The 21,792-nt window shown below is 47.6% G+C and overlaps 1 protein-coding gene across 1 annotated transcript in view; it reads right to left on the minus strand.

The window, feature by feature from the left end:
- PAX5 (paired box 5) overlaps nucleotides 1–21,792 on the minus strand; it is a 131,303-nt gene that overhangs the window by 104,063 nt on the left and 5,448 nt on the right. Inside the window, exons 3-5 of the mRNA XM_027879121.1 lie at nucleotides 18,123–18,320; nucleotides 14,044–14,108; nucleotides 11,959–12,087 (exon numbers count right to left, since the gene is read on the minus strand). Coding sequence (XP_027734922.1) covers nucleotides 11,959–12,087; nucleotides 14,044–14,108; nucleotides 18,123–18,320 — 392 coding nt within the window. The remainder of the gene's footprint in view (nucleotides 1–11,958; nucleotides 12,088–14,043; nucleotides 14,109–18,122; nucleotides 18,321–21,792) is intronic.

Raw genomic sequence — 21,792 nt, forward strand, 5'->3', positions numbered from 1 at the left:
ATCTCTCACCAGAGCCTCAGATGAGATAAAACTTTGGGAAACTCCGCACTCCAGTTTTACAGTCATGTGCAGAAGAAAAGACATTGGTTGCTTTCAGAAGATGAACAGTTCTTCCCATCTCTGCAGTCATGGGCACTGTCACGTGGATGATCGCTGCCCCAGAAACAAGAATCCACAAGAACGAGGAAGGAGCTGTAGAGGCACTTCCATGTACATTCCAGCCCCCACAGCTGAGGCTCATGAACAAAACAGAGATGACAAAAGCCGTGGTCTGAAATGGACTTCAAGCTCAAGCAAAGTTGCTCCAGTGTTACCAGTGAGGTGCATTGCCACAAGTGATATGCTTGCTCTTGTCATGACAGGAGAGCGGGAGTGTAGAGAAACACAGCTCAGACTAGCTGAAACTGGCTACCCAGAGGTACAGATAGAACAGAAAAGGTCTAGCTGAATATCTAGTTGAATACCTGGTGCAGTGGAAGGTGTCTCTGCTTATGGCAGGGGGGCTGAACTAGATGGCCTGTAAGGGTTCTTCCCACACAAACTATTCTGTGATGCTATGAATATGAAAGGAGGAAGCAAGTTGAAATTGGTCTTCTTCTGAAGTTCAGCAAAACATCAGTGCAATACTTCACCTATCAGACACATATAAGTGCTATTGGAGCAGGTAGGAACACTTATCTCGAGATTTTCCCAGCTTAGTCTTTCTTTTCAAACTGCAAAGTCTGCTCAAGTAAAACAAGAATAAAAAGAGGGATTTGGCTATTTGCAGCACATATGAATGTCCCAAAGCTCCTGGTGATTGCTGATGATGGCTGTTGCTGCTCTGCCTGGGCTGCTGGATATCTGGGACCCCAGAAAGTCGCTGGACAGGCACAGGCTGCCCATGCCTCAGGACATGCATGCACACAGCCTAAGAACTAGGGGTGATGGCATGTTACCATGTCCTGCACACGCTGGCTACACTTGAGCCAATTCATACTCTTAAAAACATATATTCCCTTGTGCCCAGCTACAGTCCCAGGGCATGACCTTCCCCAGGATTTGTGCTCCAGCAAAACACTCAGTAAGGAAATACAGGCAGCCTGCAGGTATGAGTCCAATGTTCCTGAAGACTCACTATGACCAGCTATTCCTATAACTAGCTAAAAACCACAAAGTGCAAAATGCAGTCACCATGCCTGGTGTAAGTAAACCTAAATGGGACTATTCTGCAAACACCATGACTGGCCAAAATGGGCAGGATTCAATCAGTATTGCACAACAGCCTCTAGCAATGAACAATCCTTGTGCAAAGAGTACACACAAAGACCATGGCAGACAAGAACGGAACTGAAGAAAGCTTCTTGTCTCAAGACACCTCCATTTTCCGCGTCTCACTGATTTTGCATTGTCTGCTTATGAGGAACTTCCTCATTGGCAACAACAACAACTACAGCTTAAAATATGAACTCCAGAGCTTACCAAAGCACCAACAGAGAAAAAGTGGTTTTCCACTATCATTCAGGGTTTCAGGAGGCTGTCACTTCAGCCAAGGAAATAATTCTGACTTTAAAATCCCAGTAAGCTCGAATCAAATCTTGCGCCAGCTGCAACAGCAGCAGATTTGAGCTCCTACGTGATAATCCTAGTAGTAGGGCTGCTTTTTGTGCAGCCATTGAGAAGGCAGATGACCTGCTGTTACCTGTAGAACTGTGTGCTGCTCTCCCAGGGGCAGGAGCAGACTTGGAAGGAGAAGGAAGACCCCAGCCAACTCGCACCCCCAGCCACTTTGCACCCCCACCGTGGTGGTCACCCCAGCAGGCAGAGCGAGCATGGGACAAGGTGATGGGAAAGCCATTAGCTCTTCTGGGGCCAAGGGTGAAGCCTGACACAGAAATACATAATGCTTGCGTAGCTCCTGATACCACAAGGGTGCCATATCATTTACTTAATGCCTTGACACTGGACCTTTCATATGGGAATACCCTCTGTGTCTTTCCAAGCACTGCCTGCAACTGGCCAAATCTCTCTCTTCCAGGGTAAACAAGGCTGAACAGCTCCCCTAAGCTTCCCAAACACATCTGAAATACAAGCATTTGTTTTAACAGCACAGATGTATGCTGACAGTCCCAAGCAATGCTGATGTACAAAAGGGGGAAAAAGGGAAAAGTCCAACATTGCACACCATGACACAAAGCATATGGCCCTTCTCTCACAGAAATGCCTCACCCAAGAGTGTTGTGTGAAGGAAAGTCACAAAACTAACCAGGTAGACTACCAGAAAGCCAAACAATCTTTTCTTCAGTCCTCTGAAAGATCTCTATCATCATTTAAGAGATGGAGAACTAATTATGAAAGTCTGTGAGTAATACAATTTATCCAACCTAAGACAAAATTTTTACCACCTCTCTCTGTATATACACATAGGTGATAGATGCATTAGAAGCATATACATGCTCTGTGCAGGTACGTAGGTACATACATGCACTGTGACTGTATCTCAGAATTTCCTCCTCTCTGGATGCTACCAGTTTCTCAAAAAATCAGAATGATCTTGCTTGTGACTTTTCTATGTTATTTTACAATAGCATTTATAACAAATATCCATCAAAACTGACAAGTCAAGTCCTGCTTGTCCAAAAAATTGCTCTTTCTTTGGAAAATGCATTCCCATGAAGAATCCTGGCCAGACTCAGTACTGGCGCTGTCAGGAAGATCTGTCGATCACCTTTAGCTAGAATTTAGCTAGAATTTTAGCTAAACCTATGTGAAGAGGTTGTTTTTTGAAAAGCATCTAGCACTCAACGGGGTCTGATGAGAACAGCTGGAACTACAGCAGGGCTTTAAGGAGTGGTGGAAGTCTGGCTTTTAATTAACATAGCTCCAGAAAAATCCCCACTCTGCTGAAGCCAGTGGCAAACCCAAAGGCTTCACCCTGGAGCCAGAGGAGAGCTCTCTAGAAAATAGGGGTCCCAGGGACTGAATTAGGAGAAATGCAACAAGCATGCTTGATATGCACACAAGACAGCTGATAAACCTCTCACTCAGGAGGGGCAGCTGTGCTGGCAGAGACTTTTCCTGCACTGAGCTGTCAACAGGCTAGCATCACCAACAGCCAGGGCAAAACCAGTCCAGCACTCCACAACCCTCAGGCACGAGGGCATCGGGACATCCCCCTCTGGGAATAGCTGCCTGCCAGCCACTGCCATGAACCTGGCCATGCTCATGTCCACAGGGACCCCACAGAGGTCATCAGCTGGAAGTGGTGCCCCAGAGCCAGGGATGCAGGTAGTCCCGGGCACACAGCATGCTTGCAGCTCATAGCATCACAGAGAAGCTGGGAAGCACACTGATGGCTAAGAGTGTGCAATGCTTCACTATTCGACAAAACAGGCTTTGACCAGGAGGACTTCAGCTCACAGGCTCCGTGACCCAGCCAGCAGAGCCTGGTCCGTCCCAATCTAGAACGCTGACCTGTATGAGAAGCACTCAGGTGAACACATTGCCCTCAAACATCACAACAGCTCAGTTTGGATGCTGAAATGGCTTTTTGTTTCATTTTCATGCATTTAGACATTCAGAACTTTCTTGAAAGCTAAGACTGCATCATTTTAAGACTGCTGTAGCAGAAGTTTGAACTCGATCATGTTTATTCTTTTTTCCCTAGAATTTCATGAAGATTGTCAAAATATTCCCCTTTTCTCTCAAAGAGAAATCCTGTGCCTCCTGAGCTCCCCTTGTTAATGTCTGGGATGGCCGGATCAGCAGCAATAAGCCCACAGGTGGAGGGTAGTTCTTGGAACACTCAAGGGTTTTTATTCTTATGCCTTGGGGCAAAGTTCTCCTCCAAACATCCACCATCATCCATGGGTGACACCGTCACTGCTAGTGTCAAACCAATACCGTCCACACGTGACACCATTACTGATGGTGTAAAGAAACCGTTGTCCATGGGTGATGTTATCAAGGTTCATGTCAAACTCCCAGCATGGCCAGAGTCTGCTGCCACTTCAGCACATTCAGAATGGCACATGTAAGATACACAGACGGTAAAAATGAAAAGTGCAACAAAAGAAAACCCCCGCTGTTCTGGGAAATTATATCCAAGGACTAAAAAAAAGAGCTTCCAATGAAATGTAAAAGAAAAAAAAAGCCTCCACAGGCCACAGATGGCACAGATGAAGCCATCACTGCAATGTAATAGCAAAGTCCACAACAAACCTTTTAAAAAGATAATGTCAGAGTCCACGTAGTGAGAAAAAAACATCTCTTTCCAGGAGTTAAAAAACTGACAGGACAGCCTACCTTGCACTGCAACCCCTGTAACAGAACCCTGAACACGACAGTCTGCATCAGCAGGAGAAATTCAGATCAGTATTTGCTGACCCTGCAAAACCTCATTCTCTTCAAAAGCTTCATCTCATTATAGTCATGTAGTCACTGGACTTATCCTCTGGGGTAAAAACAACTACAGTGAGTAAGCACTGCTGAAATGGCACTAAAAATCATTAAAGAAAATTCCAACACTTCCCTGGGATTCTGGAGGGGCTTACTTTCTCTTTCACCTCTGTGTGCACTTAGATGTCCGTTTCACCTGGTCACCTGTATTACAGAGTTTGTTTTCTGATTTTTATGTGTTTTCCCACTGCCTCTTTCCAGCCGTTGCTGACTCGGCAGCAGGGTCTCTGTCCTCATCCCAGGTGCTCCAGCTAAGCATCTCCCCAGCGATGCGATACAGTCATGAGGTATAGTCAGTTCCTTCCCCATTTACTTGGCAGTCTCTCTTATGTCCCTTCCCAATCACCACTGGCCAGACAGACCCTTAAGCCCTGTGGCACCATAAACTTGAAGTTTCTGTTGGCAGGTGACTTTTTTCTCTCCATAACCTCCTGCTTTTTCCTCCTCATAGTTGTTCTGCTTTTCACTGTTTCCTTTGCAGTTCAGATCCCCAAAGGCCTTGGTCCTTCGTGCACCACTTGCACAGTGCAGAAGACTCAAGGAAGAGCTGGAGAGGACAGCCAATGTGTATCATCAGTCTCAGGTGCCTGTCTGGGGTGAACCAAATTATAGGGACTTCTGTCAATGCCAGACCTTACCAGTGGTTCATTTTTGCACTGACCTCCATCACCTGCTGGCTGCAACATGTGTTTTTCTCCTGGTGGTGCCTGGAGTGTAGGCAGGCAGCACAAACATCTTTTTGGGCTCCTTCACGTCCCACACTCCCCTGTCAGTACCATGACCCCTCATTCAGCAAGTCTTCCCCAATGGGGATGCTCAAACCCGTCAAGCCAAAAGTGCCTAAACTTACTCAGGAAACCACAAGGTGTAAATCTAGAGTGGGTGGAGATCCCATCCCTCCTCAGGAGGGGAGAGGGCTTTTACACCAGAGCAGAGGCTCACTAGAGATGTCCTGGAATGAGCAGTACCCTGAGAGCACAGGCAGAACCAGGAGCCAGATCTTTTGTCAGCACTGACTGCCAGGAAGAGGGGCACACAGAAGAGAAGACCCACATTTCAGGCATCAGAGACCAAAGACTTTGGTATTAGATAGAGTAATATCTCCATTAACAAGGTATCTACAATGAGATCGGCTTTACATTCATGAAAATTTGGTAAGCCGTAGCTGGAAAGAGGGATTTACACGTTCATGACTAACCTCGTGGCTGGTAGGGCTCTCCTTACAGCCCCGGCCTCTCTGGGGAACTACAGGCTGGCACAGCAGCTCTCATGTCCCAGGGCACTCCTCTGGCACAGAGCTCAGTGATGAGGTGAGAGCTCTGCTATCACAGGCAGGACACTGGGACCAAGAGGGCAGAGCAGGCAGATATTTGTCTCTGGCATAACAAAGAGCAGAAGGATACCTCTGAACACAATCCATCTGCCACATCAACACACTGCTGATCATGGTGCAGACCTCAAAGAGGTCTGTATGGGCAGAGCTGTGGACATCATACCTGACCACTCTCAGAAGAGCTGAGCAACAGCTGTTGTTCTAGTGTTCAACTTTGAAAGAAATGGAGCTAAGCCAAAGGGGAAAAAGTACTTTACAAGCCTTCCCAGCAGTCTCCTAAATTAGATACCCTGGAAGATGCGTTGTCACTTGACCCCCAAGAGGAGATGACAGAAGATGTTGGCAGCACCTACTCCACACCAGACTCCCTTTGGAGGCCAATGACCTTCTGTCATGCAGCCTCTGAGACAGTTGTGCCCACATCCCTGCAAGCTTTGCTTAGCTATGAGTGTAGCTTCTTGTCTCTGTCCATCTGGGAAAACACAGCTGATGGGCCTTCTATGGAGGAAAGTCACACGATGCAGAAATACTCTGTATCATCAGTCTTTGCTCATGTTTACATGTGTTTGCTTTGCTTTTCCCAGTGTCTCTGTCCCCAGGCATGTCATTGACTCAGTGAGATCCTGCCCACCTTCGTCACTGCCAAGCACTTCACCAGCTGACCTCCACAACGGCCACGGTCCTGCTGCTGTTTAAAACAACCCCAGTAGCTTCAGATGCTGCTCAGGTCAGTGCTGCTTGGATACCCAGATGTGCCTAACCCAGGGCATTCCTTCATGACAATGTAGTGACTGTAAAACAGGATGGTTCTCTAAGGCATTGGATTGCAGTCATTCCCAGTCCTTTCTCATTTCCATTAGGGTCCCAGCCCCTCTTGGAGGCTTATCCTCTTAGACAGAAGGCTGTGACCCAAACACCTAGCAACACACCATGTCTGTGATTAAAGGCAAGGCATTTCTCAGAGTTCAGCTGAGGAAATAAAGCACCAGCACGTACATCATCGCACTAGATGCTGACAACAACATCAGGTTGTGATTGGTAAGAATGAAAACAAAACAACTGGTACAAGTGGAGGTCTCCTGCCACACTGGTTTCAATTCCACAAACTGCTCCACTTCTGAGAAGACTCTGTAAAGGTAAATTTGAAATAAAGTCTGCTCTTTGGTGCAGGTACTTAAATCTGACAAACCTCTCCTGCAGCAAGAAAGGGAGGGTGGGGACCATCCCATGCAGCATTTGTTGCGGGTGTCCTGCTCAATTTGAGCAGACAGGGCTATAGACACTTTGCTGTCAAGCACTCATGGCTGCATGTAGCCTTTTCCTCTACCCAGCTGCATCTACACAAGGGAAACACACAGGCCAACTCGTCTAGCACAACCCATGTCCCTGCAAGGAAATGCATTCTCTTCTGTGTCACCGTGGCTGCACCTGAGCAGTGGCACGGTGCCCCTCCATGCCAAACCCTTTGTTAGCAGACACCAGCTGAGAGGATGAGAGTTTCCACACTCTAAAATCGGGCCAGGGCAGTGACAACCCTAGAGTAGGTTTTGTTGGTTCTTTTTCCAGAAGCTAAAATTTGATGATCCTCGTGAGTCACTTCCAACTCATGGGACATTCTATGATTCTAACCATAGCAGGATGGGCCAGATTACATTTGTGCCTAGGCATCAATGGTCTCTATTTTAGCAGCATACAAGTAGTGTTAGTTGGTAGACAAGACAGATATTCTGAACGTACAGAGCAACTCTTTATGCAAAAAGATTTCAGGCTGGCTTGGCTACTGCTCATATTCACCCACTGCCCTTATTACCTGCCAGTATCAGAGATTTCTGCACATTTCTATGTCAGAAGTGAGGGCACAAGCATATTTCTGTGTTCTTGGACTGGGCTAAGCTGCTAAAGCATGTAAATCTCTAGGGGTGCAGAATCAGAGGGCTGGTAGGAGACTCTCAGTCAGGCACACACAGCCCGACATAACATGCAGTATTTGATCTAAGGGGCATCATTCCCATGTGGAGGAATGATTTGTGTTTTGTAAAAAGCAAGGAGGAGCCACAAGAATGGAGATTTTCATGATCATTCCAACTCCTCTTCATAAACCCTCTGGCAACCAGTCTCATCTCTCTGCAATAGTATGGGAACGAGCCTCTTCCCACAGCCCCAGTCCCAGCCCCTGACAGCAATCCCAGCTGGAGCAGAACACAAATGGCAGCTGTCTGCACCAAAGGTGGGACTCATATACAAATGTGCTCAGACCAAGCAGCTCAAGCCCTACACAAACCAGCAAGCAGAGGGCTCTGCATGAGGTGCATCCCCTTCACTCAGCATGTCCCCACAGCAGTCAGCATTGCCCCCACACGCTGCCCCATTCTGGAGAGGTGAACACTCCTGGAAAGGGCCAGCAGGCACAACGTGCCTTTCATAGAGTACAGGGCTGGGCTCTTGGGGAAGCAGGAGTTTTTTGGTGGAGGGGTGCCACTCTCCTGCAGAGACAGCCCCAGCTCTCAAGGAGACCCCAGATGAGAGGCACGTTCCATGTCTTGGGCACACATGCTTGCTCCAGGGTCCCTCTCAGCTGAGGTTACAGCAGGCACACCATGCTTGGGCTTAAGCCCTTCTGACACCTCTCTCACACCTGCACAGCTCTGCAGGATGGAAATCAGTGCTATTAAAGAGAGGAATGAAGGGAGAAGGAGGGGTGCACTCTACCTTACTTTCCCCATCTGACCCTTCTTTTCCCATCATCCTCAGAGCATCCTCCAGAGTAGTCCAGTGTAGCCCAGCAACCTCTTTCATCCACAAAACATGCCCTGGTTCCCTATGTGCCCACCTGGGGATGAAGCTCCCTTTTGCCCTCTTCTCAGTGCTTGACAAGGCTAATTTGACCCCACTTCAGAAAGCTTTGGCCTCCAAACAAGGAATGCTCAGCACTTCCCAAAATATGTACCCTTACAGGTGTCATTACGAGACCACCACTGCCTACCTGACCAGCTGTGGCCAGTGCAGTGTAACCTGTCCCTACATGATCACTGACTGTGGGCACTAGATGGAGCATTCGTATTGTTCTGACTCAGGGTCTTGCTATCCTAAAACAAACCCCATTCAGGGCAGGCACTCCAGCACAATCACTCTATGCACCCCTACCACCCATCTGTACCTCTACAGGCCTTCCTTGACCCACGGAGCCAGGCGAATGTGCATCCACAACACTCAAGGAGGCAATCTGCAGGCAGAACAGTGAGGTTGCTACCCAGTATCCTCTACTGTAGGAGGCTGCAACAGCTGCCTGTATCTCTCTGCCTTGTTACAGAACAGCCTGCACATCGTGTCAGTCTCCAGTATCATGTCCTTTAACCACAACTGAAAGCAGCCGATCCCCCATGAAGGCACATCTGCTCAAAGTCCATATTACAATAGGGAAAAAAATTACACCTTCAGCTGTATAAACCAATGAAGACTGTCTGATTTGGCTTGCCCCTGTTGCTACCCAGCAAGCTCCCCACTGGGTTAAAGACTGGTGACATCTGCTAAATAATTGTCAAGAGTAAGAAGAACAAAACTGGGTAATGAATCACACCAAGTGTTCAATACAGCTGGAAGCTGAAGGGGCAAGTCAACCCACCTCACCCCCCGGCCAAGGGTAGCCAGAACAGCCGGAACTGCTGCACAGCCGGTGGCTTCAGCAAAAGTGCACAGGGAGGCAGAGCAGCAGGCACACACCTTCCTACAGCTATCAAGAAATGGCACATCACAGCAAAGGACACTGTGTGAGGGGCTTGCTGCAGAGGAGTGTCTCCAAAGTCGGGAAATGATAAAGTTAACTCTGCCCCCTTGTGCATCTACATCATGATACAGGCCATAATTAGGTGACATGCTTCTCCTCTTCACATCAGAAGCACATACAGCAGATACAACCCAGCTCCCTGTCACCTGCAGCGCAGACACCTCCGTGGCACCTCACACACACTCGCACCCATCCAGAGGGACCTTGTGCTAAGCAGGATGGGAAGGGGTTAGGGATACTCCTGGGGATCCTCACAACAGACAGTGCTGTGCCGGGGGTGGACCAGAAGAGGCCTACAGAGCCTGGAGAGAGATGAAAAAGCGCTGCGAGGAAGGCTTAGAGGAAGAGATCTCTCTGGAAGATTTCTAGTAACTTCAGCTGTGCAGAACTGCCTGGGAACCAACTCAGCTACAAGGCTGCAGCACTGCAGCCTCAGCAAATTCCCCTGTCCGTGCACCCAGGACAGTTCTTCCATTGTTCCCCCAGCTCTCCCTTCCCCCTGAGTGACCTGACATATGCCCTTAGCCTATCCCTCCAAGTCCCCATATCAGTAGCCCTCAGGATTTGATGTTCCTAGCCGGGTTTCTACCCTTATTCCTGAACCTTCTGTGTTCCCCTGTATAAAAGCTGTCTTCTTGTTTTAATAATAAACTGCCATTTTGTGGGTCACATCTCTCGTGTGTGTGTCCCGTCTCCCAATGCAAAATGTGCTACTGGGTCTTGTAGCAGGTCCCCCCGTAACCTGCTATAGTGCTGGAGTACTCGAGTATGCCTCTTCAAACCTGCAGCCCTGAGCCTATTATAAAAGCAGTTTAAACAGCCTGCTGAGGACAGCATTACTGTCCAGCTTAGGAGCTCAAAAACCATGACTCATCCTGCCAGACTGATGGAGGTTGCTTAAATATCACATGCTCACTTCCAGATGTGAACTGGCAAAAGTTGGAGAGGTTCTCAGCCCTGCTTCTGGGAACTGCTTTTGCTTTTCAAGGAAGAACTTAACTCTTTTCTCTGCTGTTAAACCAGAGTCCTCTCATGGGCACTCAAAAACTGGTGCCTCAGGAGAGTGCTGTGACAGAGGAGGCATGTGGTCTCAACCCAGACAGCATCTCTCCTGGTAAAATACAAAACTTCCACCCTACCTGCTTTAATGCATGTATTTAACTATGCACTTGTGTCCTGGATTTGGAAAAAGTATTAGATGTACAATCACAGAGTTAAGTAACAACAGCATATTCAGCAAATACCTCAGGACAGGGACATTTGTACTCCCACCATCAGACCAGCTCTCACATAGTTGAAAGTGACCCCATCAACTTCTGGCAGTTGTTCCCCCAGTTGCAGTAAATCTACCTGTACTCTGATCATGTGCTTCCGCTAAAGCATCCATAGGCACATCATCCTGTTTGTGCAACTCAGGCACCAGGATGCCGGTATGATTTTAGCTTTGTTTCTCCCCAGTTTGGAGGGGTTAATGCCACTACAGCTTCGTCACACCCACCCACCACCCCCTCCATCCTGGTGAGGTTGGGCAGCAGAGGACCAAAGGGGCAGTGCAGGGATGCAGATCCATGCTGGCTGCAGGGCAGTGCTGGCTGGACCTGTACCAGCAGCAGGAGCTGAGGAACATGAGTGCTCCCCAGCAAGATGCAGAAGCCTGAGACAGCAGGAAGAGAACTCCTCCTCCAAGAGACCTCCACGTCCTCAGCTGTAGCATCCCTGCTATGGGTCTGATGTCCCCTCTCCTTCACAACCACAGCCTCAGTTCCTCTCTTTAGGGTCTTACAAAATGAAAGGAATGGTCCTTCTAGTCCATCTCTGGTACCCTTCCCTCCAAAGCATTGCTTTCAGTAAGATGCAGAACAGAACAGGACCATAAACCTTGTGGTGGATCTGAGGCATACCAGCAATATCCAACCCCAAAAAGGCTGTGCTCATTTCCACCTTCCAAGACTGACAAAAGCCCCTGGTGCAGAAGGACCTTAGAGAAACATCATGGCAGATGGTCCTGCCCTTTATTTTCTGTTTCCTTGTGACTATTTCCTCTTTCAGGTGTCCACAGAGTCAACACAACAGGGACTCTTCTCCCGTTCACTGGCAGGAGGGAAATGTTTCACATTTGGGACAAGAGTCCAAGGTTCAAAACTGACACACTACCAGAGTTTTCTAACACACCCAGATAAGACCCAAAGAGGTCCTGCTTCTGGCCACCGGATTACTCCCAAGGTCCCTGACTTGGCTGTGACCTTGGCAAAGTCCTGCTGAAACAAAACCAAACCGCACCTCAGCCAACAGCAAAAGATGTCTGCAGCTCTGTCACATCACACTCACACAGTACCCACCCCAGCCCCAGCCCACCACTCTGGCCATGCATCGGTGCACACTCCCAGAAAACAGCTCCTGCTACCTTCATCCCGCTTGCGTTTGTTGTTCTCAGTACTGGGGGAGGCAATTCCCAGAATCCCACTGATGGAGTAGGATGAGCCAGCAGAGTCAGTGGTGACAGAGGACACCTGTGTGACAGATCCTGTGGAGGCTGCAAGGCAAGGACAGGCAGTCAGTCATAGGATAACATGGGTACCAACCTATCCAAAAGCCACTGGCCCCCATGACATGATGAAGGTCGGCTGGGGCTCTGCCAGCCACCATGGCCCCTTCAGCTCAGGAAGGGCACTCACCCAGACCAACTACACGCAGTCCAACCCAGCAGCATGCCACAGCAGCCCAGTGCAGTAGAGGGAGCAGAGGCACGGTCAGCCCTCGCCCCTATCACAAGGTGCTGGGTGTATGCATTTTGAAATTGGAGGTGCTTTTCCTTTAGCAGTGAGATATTTCATCCTTCTTGAGGCTTGCTGGGAACACTCATTGCTTGGGGCAGCAGAAGCCACCTGGCGATACAGCAGCCCATGTCACCAGCAAAGGTGGACAGAGCTTTGCGGGAGCACAGTCATCAAGAGAGAGAGGAACTGCCACAAAAAGGGTCCTGGGACAGGGACCTCCTGGGAATGGAGCAACTTGCATTCACTGTTCTACGTGTGCTACCTGCATCCTCTGGACCTCCTGGTCACTGAAGATCCTGCACAGCTGCGGTTGCCCGCGGATGGACAGATGAATGGCCCTGAGTTTCCCTAAAATACGAATAATATCCACTTTGCTTTGGCAGAGACATCAGAAAAGGGTGCTGGTTGTGTCCCACAAGGAGGAGGTCAGTCATCACAGCCAACACCAGGCTGGAGTTGCCACACCACTCTGCAAACGCTGATGCTGTGGGAGTCCAAGGTTACAAGGAAGCAGGCAGAGGAGGGAGCACACCATCAACTCGATCAGCTCACAGACTGAGCCTGCCCTGCCATGTCTGGACATTCTGAAAGTCACTGCACATGCCACAAGGACAGGGTGGGGAGATACACTTCAGGACCACATCAAAGGCCCCTAGCCACAACTCACAGAGAGCACACTAGTGCTGCCATTATCAACTCCAAGCCCTGAGAAACAAGATTTTTCTTCTCTTCCCTGCTCTTGCTCTTCTCAAGGAGAGACAGGCCTTAAGTCACCACAGCAAGAGAAGAAATGCTTTTCCTCCCATGAGATTGTTTTGCCATTTCCTGGAGAGAAAGGCTGAGGACATGGGGTCTGCAGGGTGACTTTTCTGACAAGCCAAAAGAGTACAGGTAACTCTGCAACTTCTCTCTCTGTCTCAGGGTGCCAGAACACCCTTGCCAAACATTTCACCAAATCACAGGTGACAGCATAAAGGCAGAGAGGAGCTAGGGCCCCCACACCATCTCCTGCTGGGCTGACCTGTGCCCCAGAGAGTTTTGTGGAACAAGGACAAAAAGAGAGCAGCCCTGAGCCCTGACTGAGCCCCTCCATCCCTGCCACATCGCAGCACAGCAGCATCGATGCCCCACAGAAAGACACGGTCATCCAGGTAAAGGGCTGAGAGTGCCTCACCAGCCTGAGTGTCTCCTGCTCCAGCATCACCTGCCTAAAGGCGCAGCATCACTGCTCTGCAGCTGAATCAAAAGTTTCAGAAAGTTTTGCTACCTCTTCACTCAAGACTGCAACTGCACAAAGAATTATGGAAGGGATGGCTGATAGATGAAAAAAACACATTCAAAACTACTTACTGACTAATGATGCAGAAAATGTTATGAATAAGTATCCCTTTCTTGATTTATTACTTTAATTATCTGACATTCTATAGACCCCCATTAGTGGGGTTTTTTTGGTTTAGATTTCAATTTTCTGTCTCATGGTGAAAGCTATTTATCATAATAATCAGTAAAATTCAAAACCTTTTAGCAGTATTTATAAAATTCATTTACTATGTTCAGCCCTTGGAGAATGACAAAGAAGGCGCATTAGCACGTGTGCTGAAGTGTTTTATGCAGAATTATCTGTCCATAAGAATGATTAAAAGTTCTCTAGAATATTTGTAAGCCATTATGTGGGATTTTTTAATATATTTTTTTAAAAAAGTTTTCCTTACCTATGCTATGACTGGAGGCTGGGACCTGCTGATTGGGTGGCTGCTGCACCTTCGTCCGTATGATCCTGTGAGCAGTGGAAAAGAAACAACCACTTAGCATTAAGCACACAATTGGAGGGGGCATCAGACACTACTTTTTCCATGCAGAACACCTATATCAATACAAAAATTTCCTTTCTGTGTATGCTCCCCTTGTCATTCACCAAAATATGGAAGTCTGATGAGTGGACCCAGGACTACACTTATGCCCCCTCTCCCCGCCATTAGGGACATCTGGGTGACATTTCACAGAATCGCAACATTGTTCAGGTTCATGAACTAATGGGTCATCTGGTCCAACCTCCTTGCTCAAGCACAGTCATTCCAGAGGACATTACACATGACTGCATCCATATGGTTCTCAGGATGCTTCAGAGTTTGATGCTTTGGTGTCTCTGAGGACCCAGTCCTCACCACCCAGGAAAGAGATAATCCATCACTATCTGGGCAACCATTAGGCCAGCACTCCATCTGCAGGGAGCTGGACTATTCTGAGCCCAGAGGTCCTAGCAGGCTGTGGTTTGCACTCTTGGGTGATGGGACACTTGTGCAAAGCTGTCCCTAGACTGCCCCAGCTATGGCACTCACACAGCTAGAGAGACATTTGGATACCTTAGGAAAGGAGCTGCTTAGTCAAATTATTATTATTAAAAAAAAATTAAAAAAAAAAAGAAAAATTAAAAAAAAAATAAAAAAAAAAAGAGAGAGAGAGAGAAGAAAGAAATGTAGGAATTAATGTCAGTCTTAAAACCTGAATGACCACATTGTCATCTCTGGGGACATATTGCTCTAATTTATATTTGCACCAATTAGGAAAAATTTAGAGATACAGAAAAACAGAAGGCATGTGTGATGGTGCAGGACAAAGGGCACCTGCTACAAAGAGAGATGCTGGGAAGATGCTACACAGAGTGCTCACCTGCCCATGTGCTGTGGAAAAAGACAGGGTCAGAAACACTTCCAGAGATCACACAGCTCAGCTTCCAACTGCAGCAGAAGTGGAAGGGGCTTGAAGGAGGCATGCCCTTGGCTCACCACACATTATCCCCGCTTCAGGCACCGCTGGCACAGCAACAATGCCCCAGTGAGCATTTTTTCTCTCTGTGCCGGACAAACTCTCCCCCTATTCCTGCCTGCCATGCATTTGGAAGACACGAGAGGAGGCAGAGGGGTCTCACGGAGCAGGCATGGGGGTGTGCTCACAGGAACACACAACGCTTCCTTACTGGAAAGCCCCACCGTGAGCCAGCACAGGGACCATCGCTGGTGACACCCAACCCCACCCCAGAAGAGAGTGTTCTGCCTTCCCCTCCCAATCCTCAGAGGAGTCTGATGGAGTCTGGCAGGTGTTTGGTCTGTCCACAAGCCATCTTTTGGCTGCCAGCCTCTGGACGTCAGGCATGGTCAGCATATTGGTCCCAGCGGCACAATCCTCAGGAGAGTCAGCTGAGCACAATGGGCAGGAACAGCTGTGAGAGCAGCTTCAGTGGGGGAGCACAGCCAAAGCAATGGGACCCTGCGCGGGTGAGAGTGGAAACAGCCCCCTGTACAAGGCTGTCGTGGTGAGGGAAGGGTGTCCAGGGCCTTCTGACACACAAACATCTTCATCTCCTGACGGATGGAGGGCTGGAGCAGTCTGAAGCAGCTGGACAGCTCTCAGCTTATTTGGGCAAAGCTAATCACAATGATTAATTAAGTCTTAATCAGACAGACTTGCTCCTGCTATGGAAGAGTGGCCTATTATTAATATTAATGTTATTAATTAATAATAGTAATTATTATTTACTCTTATATGGGGTTAGCAGCTCAAACTCATCTACTAAAAGGCTCCCTTGGCAGTGAGGAATAGCCCGTTCCCATAGCCCCAGTGTTTCACAGGAGCACCATCAGCATCCCAGGAGGGAATAAAACAGCTTCAGGTAAGCCCCCTGCACCATGGAGATAGTGACAGGGGACCAGGGCAGAAGGGACCTCCTCTGTGCAGAAATGCTAGCTGCAGGAGGGCAGGAACCATGCTGCACGATCTGGGTGGGCTCAAGTTTGCAATGACCAGGTTGCCTCTGATTTGCTCCTCAGTGGAGAGCAAGAGTATCATGAGCACAGCGCTGCATCCTTCCCCCTCCAGTAAAGCCTCAAAATATATACTCAATATTAAATATGAGAATAAAGACCACAGACTGCTGGAACTGGGAGGATTCAGCATTTAAACCAAGTGTTTTGATGTGAATTCCAGGTTCTTTGTCACATGACTGTTCGTCGGTTTTCAGGATGAGGACCCTGGCCAGCAAAAACTATTCTCCAGCTACACAGACTGAATAAAACAGATTACATGCATTTCTTATAAGGGATTTCAAACCTCTAAGAAAAAAAAAAGATTTTAGCAGATTAGAAAGAATTGGATTTGCAGCAAAAAAACATGGTGGTGGATCATAAAATGGGTTTCTGATACAAAAGGAGTGGGGTGTGGGCATCATCAGTGTGGAAACACACAAAAACACAGCAAGAGAAACATAGAAAGTGCCTCAAAAGATGACTGGAAGCCACTTAAATCTCCTTCTTTCCTAAAGATATGACTGCCCTTTTTGAAGTTTTTTGGAGGATGTTTGAAGTTCTCATATACAAACATAGGACTGCTTACAGCAGCCATGCTTCTCACATGACTCCAGCTGATGTTAATGGAAGCAGAGCTTTCCCCTAACTATTTGATATTGTCCTCTGTTTTTCCTGCTGTCTGCATTATTTCTCAGACTCTCTTTAAAACTGAAGACACCGTGTCCACAGAGTTACCACATGCTGCTCTGGAACCTCAGCAAGTCAGGGGTTCCCAGTCAACAGCAAGGGCCATGCATGAACTGACCCACTTTCTTCTCTTAGATACACGAACATATGACTCAACGTTCAGTCCATCAAGGCAGAGACCACACTTTCTGCTAACGCTGGGGAAGCCACGCCGGCTACTCAAGCGGCAACTCCATGAATGTAAATCAGGTTGTGATAGCCAATAAAAGAATATTGCATCAATTTATTTCATTTCCGTGGACAAAAATGGGACAGTTTACAGCAAGCTGCATTTGAAGAATTTGCATGCAGTTGCACAAGTGAAAATCATCTCAGCAGCATAGTGACGTGGAAGCCTGGTAGAGAGTGAAAACGAACGAACTCTGCTTGCCATAGGTGTGTCTGAGGCTGCCCAAGCACTCTGCCATACAAGTATTCATCCTTTACTGTTGCCCTGGCAGGGCTGAAGCCATCATGAAGTATTTCCCTGCGTTTTTCTAACACCAGCCTTATGCATCACTCAGCTCAGGGGGAAGTGGTGAGCACAGAAGGTGTAACAGAGAAGGCAGTAGGCTGGAGCCCTTTCAGACCCCCCTGCAGGCCCAGCCCTGACTGGTGAGTTTGCAGCAAAACACAGAACTGAGGCTTCAAATGAGATTTCCTTGCATTTTTTGAAAAGGAATTCAAGGCCACTTAAGTGCATCCATGGAACAAGCAGATGGCTGAGGTCCTTGGACGCTGTTAACCAAACTCCCCTGGTGATATTCATGCTGAGCACAGGCCTGGGCCAATGTCATCAATACAAAACAGGTGTCAGAGGATTGAATGGCACCCTTTGCCTTGAGCCCCCTCTTTCCCAGATGACTGCCACCATACTCAGTGGGTGTACTCAGCTTCCCTTCTGAGCAAAGCATGTCTCACTGAACCCTCATCACATAAAGCAGAACTGGGGCATCATTCGAAGCAGACACACAGGGTCATTCCCAGCAAGGTTCCCCCATTCAGGGACTGGTGAAAGAATGGCAAAGAAGCAAAGGCTGGTAGCTGAACCTGCCCTCTCCTAGAAAACCCTCATCATCTGTGATGCTTCAGCCACCAAGGTGAGCCCACAGCTGCTCTCCAGCCCCAAACACCTTAGTGAAACATGGGAAGCTGCCTTTCTTGCAAACAGCCCCAAACACCCAGTCATACTAAAAGACAAGGACACAAAGACAGTGCTTCCTTCCATGGAGCATCCACCCCAGGACTATACCAAGCCTTACCTGTTAATGGAACTGACGCTAGGCACGGTGTCATTGTCACACACTCGCTCAGCAAGAAGCCTGTCCCTGATCTCCCAGGCAAACATGGTGGGATTTTGGCGTTTGTACTCTGCAATTTTTTCGACAACTTTGGGTGTGGCGACCTTTGGTTTTGATCCTCCAATCACTCCAGGCTTAATACTCCCAGTTTCATAATACCTGGGACAACATCCAAAACAAAGCTTTAGTTATCACACACAGACAGAGAACATGCTCTGAGATTTATAGAGAACATCATTTCAAGGTAACCAAAGGCCAGCAAAACCTGAGATACATCTTCACTTTCACATACACATTTTCTGCCTATGTAGTGCTTTATCACCTAATAGATTAATTTATAGTAATTGGAACTGGGCCTCTGGATACAGTATATATTTTTCTGTAATAGCAAGACAGAAGAAACAATGCAAGATTAAAGGGCATGCTGAGATCCAAAATTAACTGAAAATGTGTGTTATTAATCAGCAGTACTGGCAATAATAAAAACAAATCACACCAAAGAACACTTTTTGCAGTGGACTCTTAGGTAGAAAATTACTGCTTCTACAGAAATTCTGTCATTAATATCTACAGTTTGCTATAATTTTAGAGTAAAATAATGGTTAGTTATTCTGTTTTATTTGCACATCTGGAATAAATATGCCATCATATCTTTTTTCTATTTTATGGTTTCAATATGCATATTAGAGTTTTAATAGTTCATATTTTTTAAATGTATTCTTTTCAGCATTATGTTTTCAGTAGTATCAATCACAATTTTTGAGGGAAAAGGAGCTGCCTGTGCTCCAGGGGGATCCAGCTGATGCAGGGATCAGTTTCAGTGACCAGCCCTTCCTCAGGCGTTGCATCTTCACCCCCACCAGCAACTCTGCTGATACCAGGCCGCCAGGAAATGTGGAGAATAGGATCCCTAAACCAACAGAAATCTGACAGAATTCTTCACATAGAAGCACACAAGAGCAACTGCTTTTGGTAGTTTTGCAAGAATGCATGGCAGCTGAGACCCTGGGCCAGGCGAGTCTCCCCCTTTAATGAACACAGTACTGAACATGCTGCTAAGAGCAGAAGTCGCACCTTATCTGATGAGGGCCAGAATGGAGACCAGGAATGAGACCGTGCTTTTCTCTGCTGTGGTCAGAGTGCTCCGTGCAGAAGGCTCTCTCCCAGTCCTGCACTTCTTTGTATCTTGTGACCAGATGAAAAATAAGCCCCGTGCCTACCTCCACACCAGCTGCCCCAATTCTGCACATCCCTTTCATACAGAGCAGACTCCAACTCCATCAGTCTCTCAACCGGACGCCCACCAAGCTGTACTCTCAGGGGCTCAAACATGACTACTTGCTGCTCTGTACCCATATTTCTAGCTCAGAAAAAAAACTCTCAAGCAAGAATATAAGACTGCTTATTAAAATATTTTCTCTACAGCTATCTGACGTAATCATTACATAAAGAAACTAAAAATTAATTCCTCCGTTTTTCCAGCCTGAACAAAGCTCACACAGACTGCATAGCCAAAGTCTGCCTCACTGAAACACACAACCATGTTCATCAAATTTCTGCCAGGCTACCTATCTTTCAGTCTCCCTGTATGCAGGGCCTAAAATTCCTTCAAAGAGACTGAGACCAAATTGTTCATACATGTTCTCAGATATTCTGGGTGCAAATGCTGACATGGACCTAGCAGTCTCCATGAGCCATTAAAACAACTCTAAAACATTGACTGTCAGAGATGGATTAACCCTCCTGCTACCCCTAAATGCAGAGAGTTTTAGGGTAGAGAGGCAAAATCCAGCTCCTCGTGAACTTTGACCAGAACATGACAAAACAATGGCAAATATGGCTCATAAACCTTATAAAACCTGGCATCCCTTATAAAACCTTGGCTGCTCGCACCTCTCCTGTGAGGAGCATGTAGAGGGCAGCCAGACAATACCACAAATGCTAGCAGACAACAAGTCACAGTCTTCTTAGATCGCCAGAACAATGGATTTCACAAACATTTCTCAGTGTTTTTCTCAAAGAGCACCCATGGTCAGTTCTCTGCGCCATAGGACAAGCCCAGCAGAGAGGAGCATCCCCAGCAGCACCAGACACTGTGCCTGCACACGCCAGCTGATGCTTTCCCACAGCCAATCACCATGGTAGGAAAGCCACGATAGCGAAGGGCCTTGACACCCCAGTGCTGCAGCTGTGGCGAGCTCACCAGGGGACAAAACCCTGGTGCCCTCTAGGACAGTAAGACCACTCCCAAACTAAGTCTTTAACCCCTGCCCACTCTCACAGCCTCAAGCCGTGCCAAGGTACACACGAGCCCATGGGAAGGTTAGACTTGCACAAGAGGTGCAGGATTGGGCACAGACTCCCTTCCGTGGGCATTGGGGGAACTCACAGTGATGGGGACAGCCCTCATCCCGCACTGCTGCTGACATCCCTCTCCTCTCAGCCTTGATGATGAACCTGGCTGCAACTACAGGGCCTGCAGTCTATACAGCTCTGGCATTCCTGACTCCCACCTCCATTTTAAAGGCAAAAATGGCTGCACATCATTTCATGCACATCAGGTCAAGGCCTTTTGCTCCCAGAGAGCTGCCAAAGCAAGTGGAGGGTAAGCATGCCCATGGTACCCTCCTCTGAGGGGTGAGAGCTTCATTTGCCCTGCAGCTGCTGGTTCCCTGCCTCTGGGTGTTTTTTAAAGCTGCACTGGGGATTGAAAAATTCCAATCATAAAAATCCCAGTGTAAGGATTCCCATTTTTCACATATATGAACACATATGAAAAAACACACACAACACAAAGCTGCAATTACAGAGACATTTTACCCACTGTAATTATTAGTTATGAAAATAACGAGCTATGAAATTCCAATTTATTGTTGACAACTTTAATGACAGAGCTCTGTAGCACAACTCTCAGCTCTACAGTGCAAATATATCTAGCAATCGGCCTAAACTGTCAAAACTAAAACCATCAGACTTTTGCCTGGTGGGGAAATAAATTGGCTGTTTCCAGGCTATGTGTGGGGCCTGACGGGAATTGGTGGCAATTCTGCTGCAGTAGTGAGAATCACCAGCTAAACCACACCAGCCAAGTGGGGAGCACGGGCCTGTGCTGGCTGCAGATGCAGAGCCGTGAGCGAGTGAAACAGCCCATGATAGGCAGGATAAAGCCCATGGAAAATTTTCCTCTATAAAACATTCAAGGCACCTGTGTTCTCAAAACTGCACTGGGAAGAACGCATGTAGCTTGCCAGTGAGGACACGTAACTTGGAGGAAGGCATGAGAAAAAAAGCAGGGACACTGAGCACAGCCAGCGTGCTGGCTCCTGCGGCTCTGAAACTGAGCGGGGCTTGGGGGTTCAGCTCACCAGTTTGGGCAAGTACAGGTAACATGTATGTGGAGAAAATAGTGACAAGAACTCCGAAACCAGAGGCCTGTGAGCCTGACAAATCTGAACAGTTAAATGGCCACCCTGTGGTAAGAAATGCTGTTAATCCAACAGATCCCATGCATGATACTACAAAAAAAAAAATGGCGTAATAGTCTTTGCAGCTATGCTGTGTCCAGCAAGTAGGTTAGAAATTAGGAAAGAAAAAGATAGTTAAAATAAAAATAGCAAAATTCGAAACAACT

This window comes from Empidonax traillii, unplaced genomic scaffold (assembly GCF_003031625.1).
Source record: "Empidonax traillii isolate 1590-97213 ecotype Southwest subspecies unplaced genomic scaffold, ASM303162v1 scaffold51:size1492887, whole genome shotgun sequence".
Lineage (NCBI taxonomy): Eukaryota > Metazoa > Chordata > Aves > Passeriformes > Tyrannidae > Empidonax > Empidonax traillii.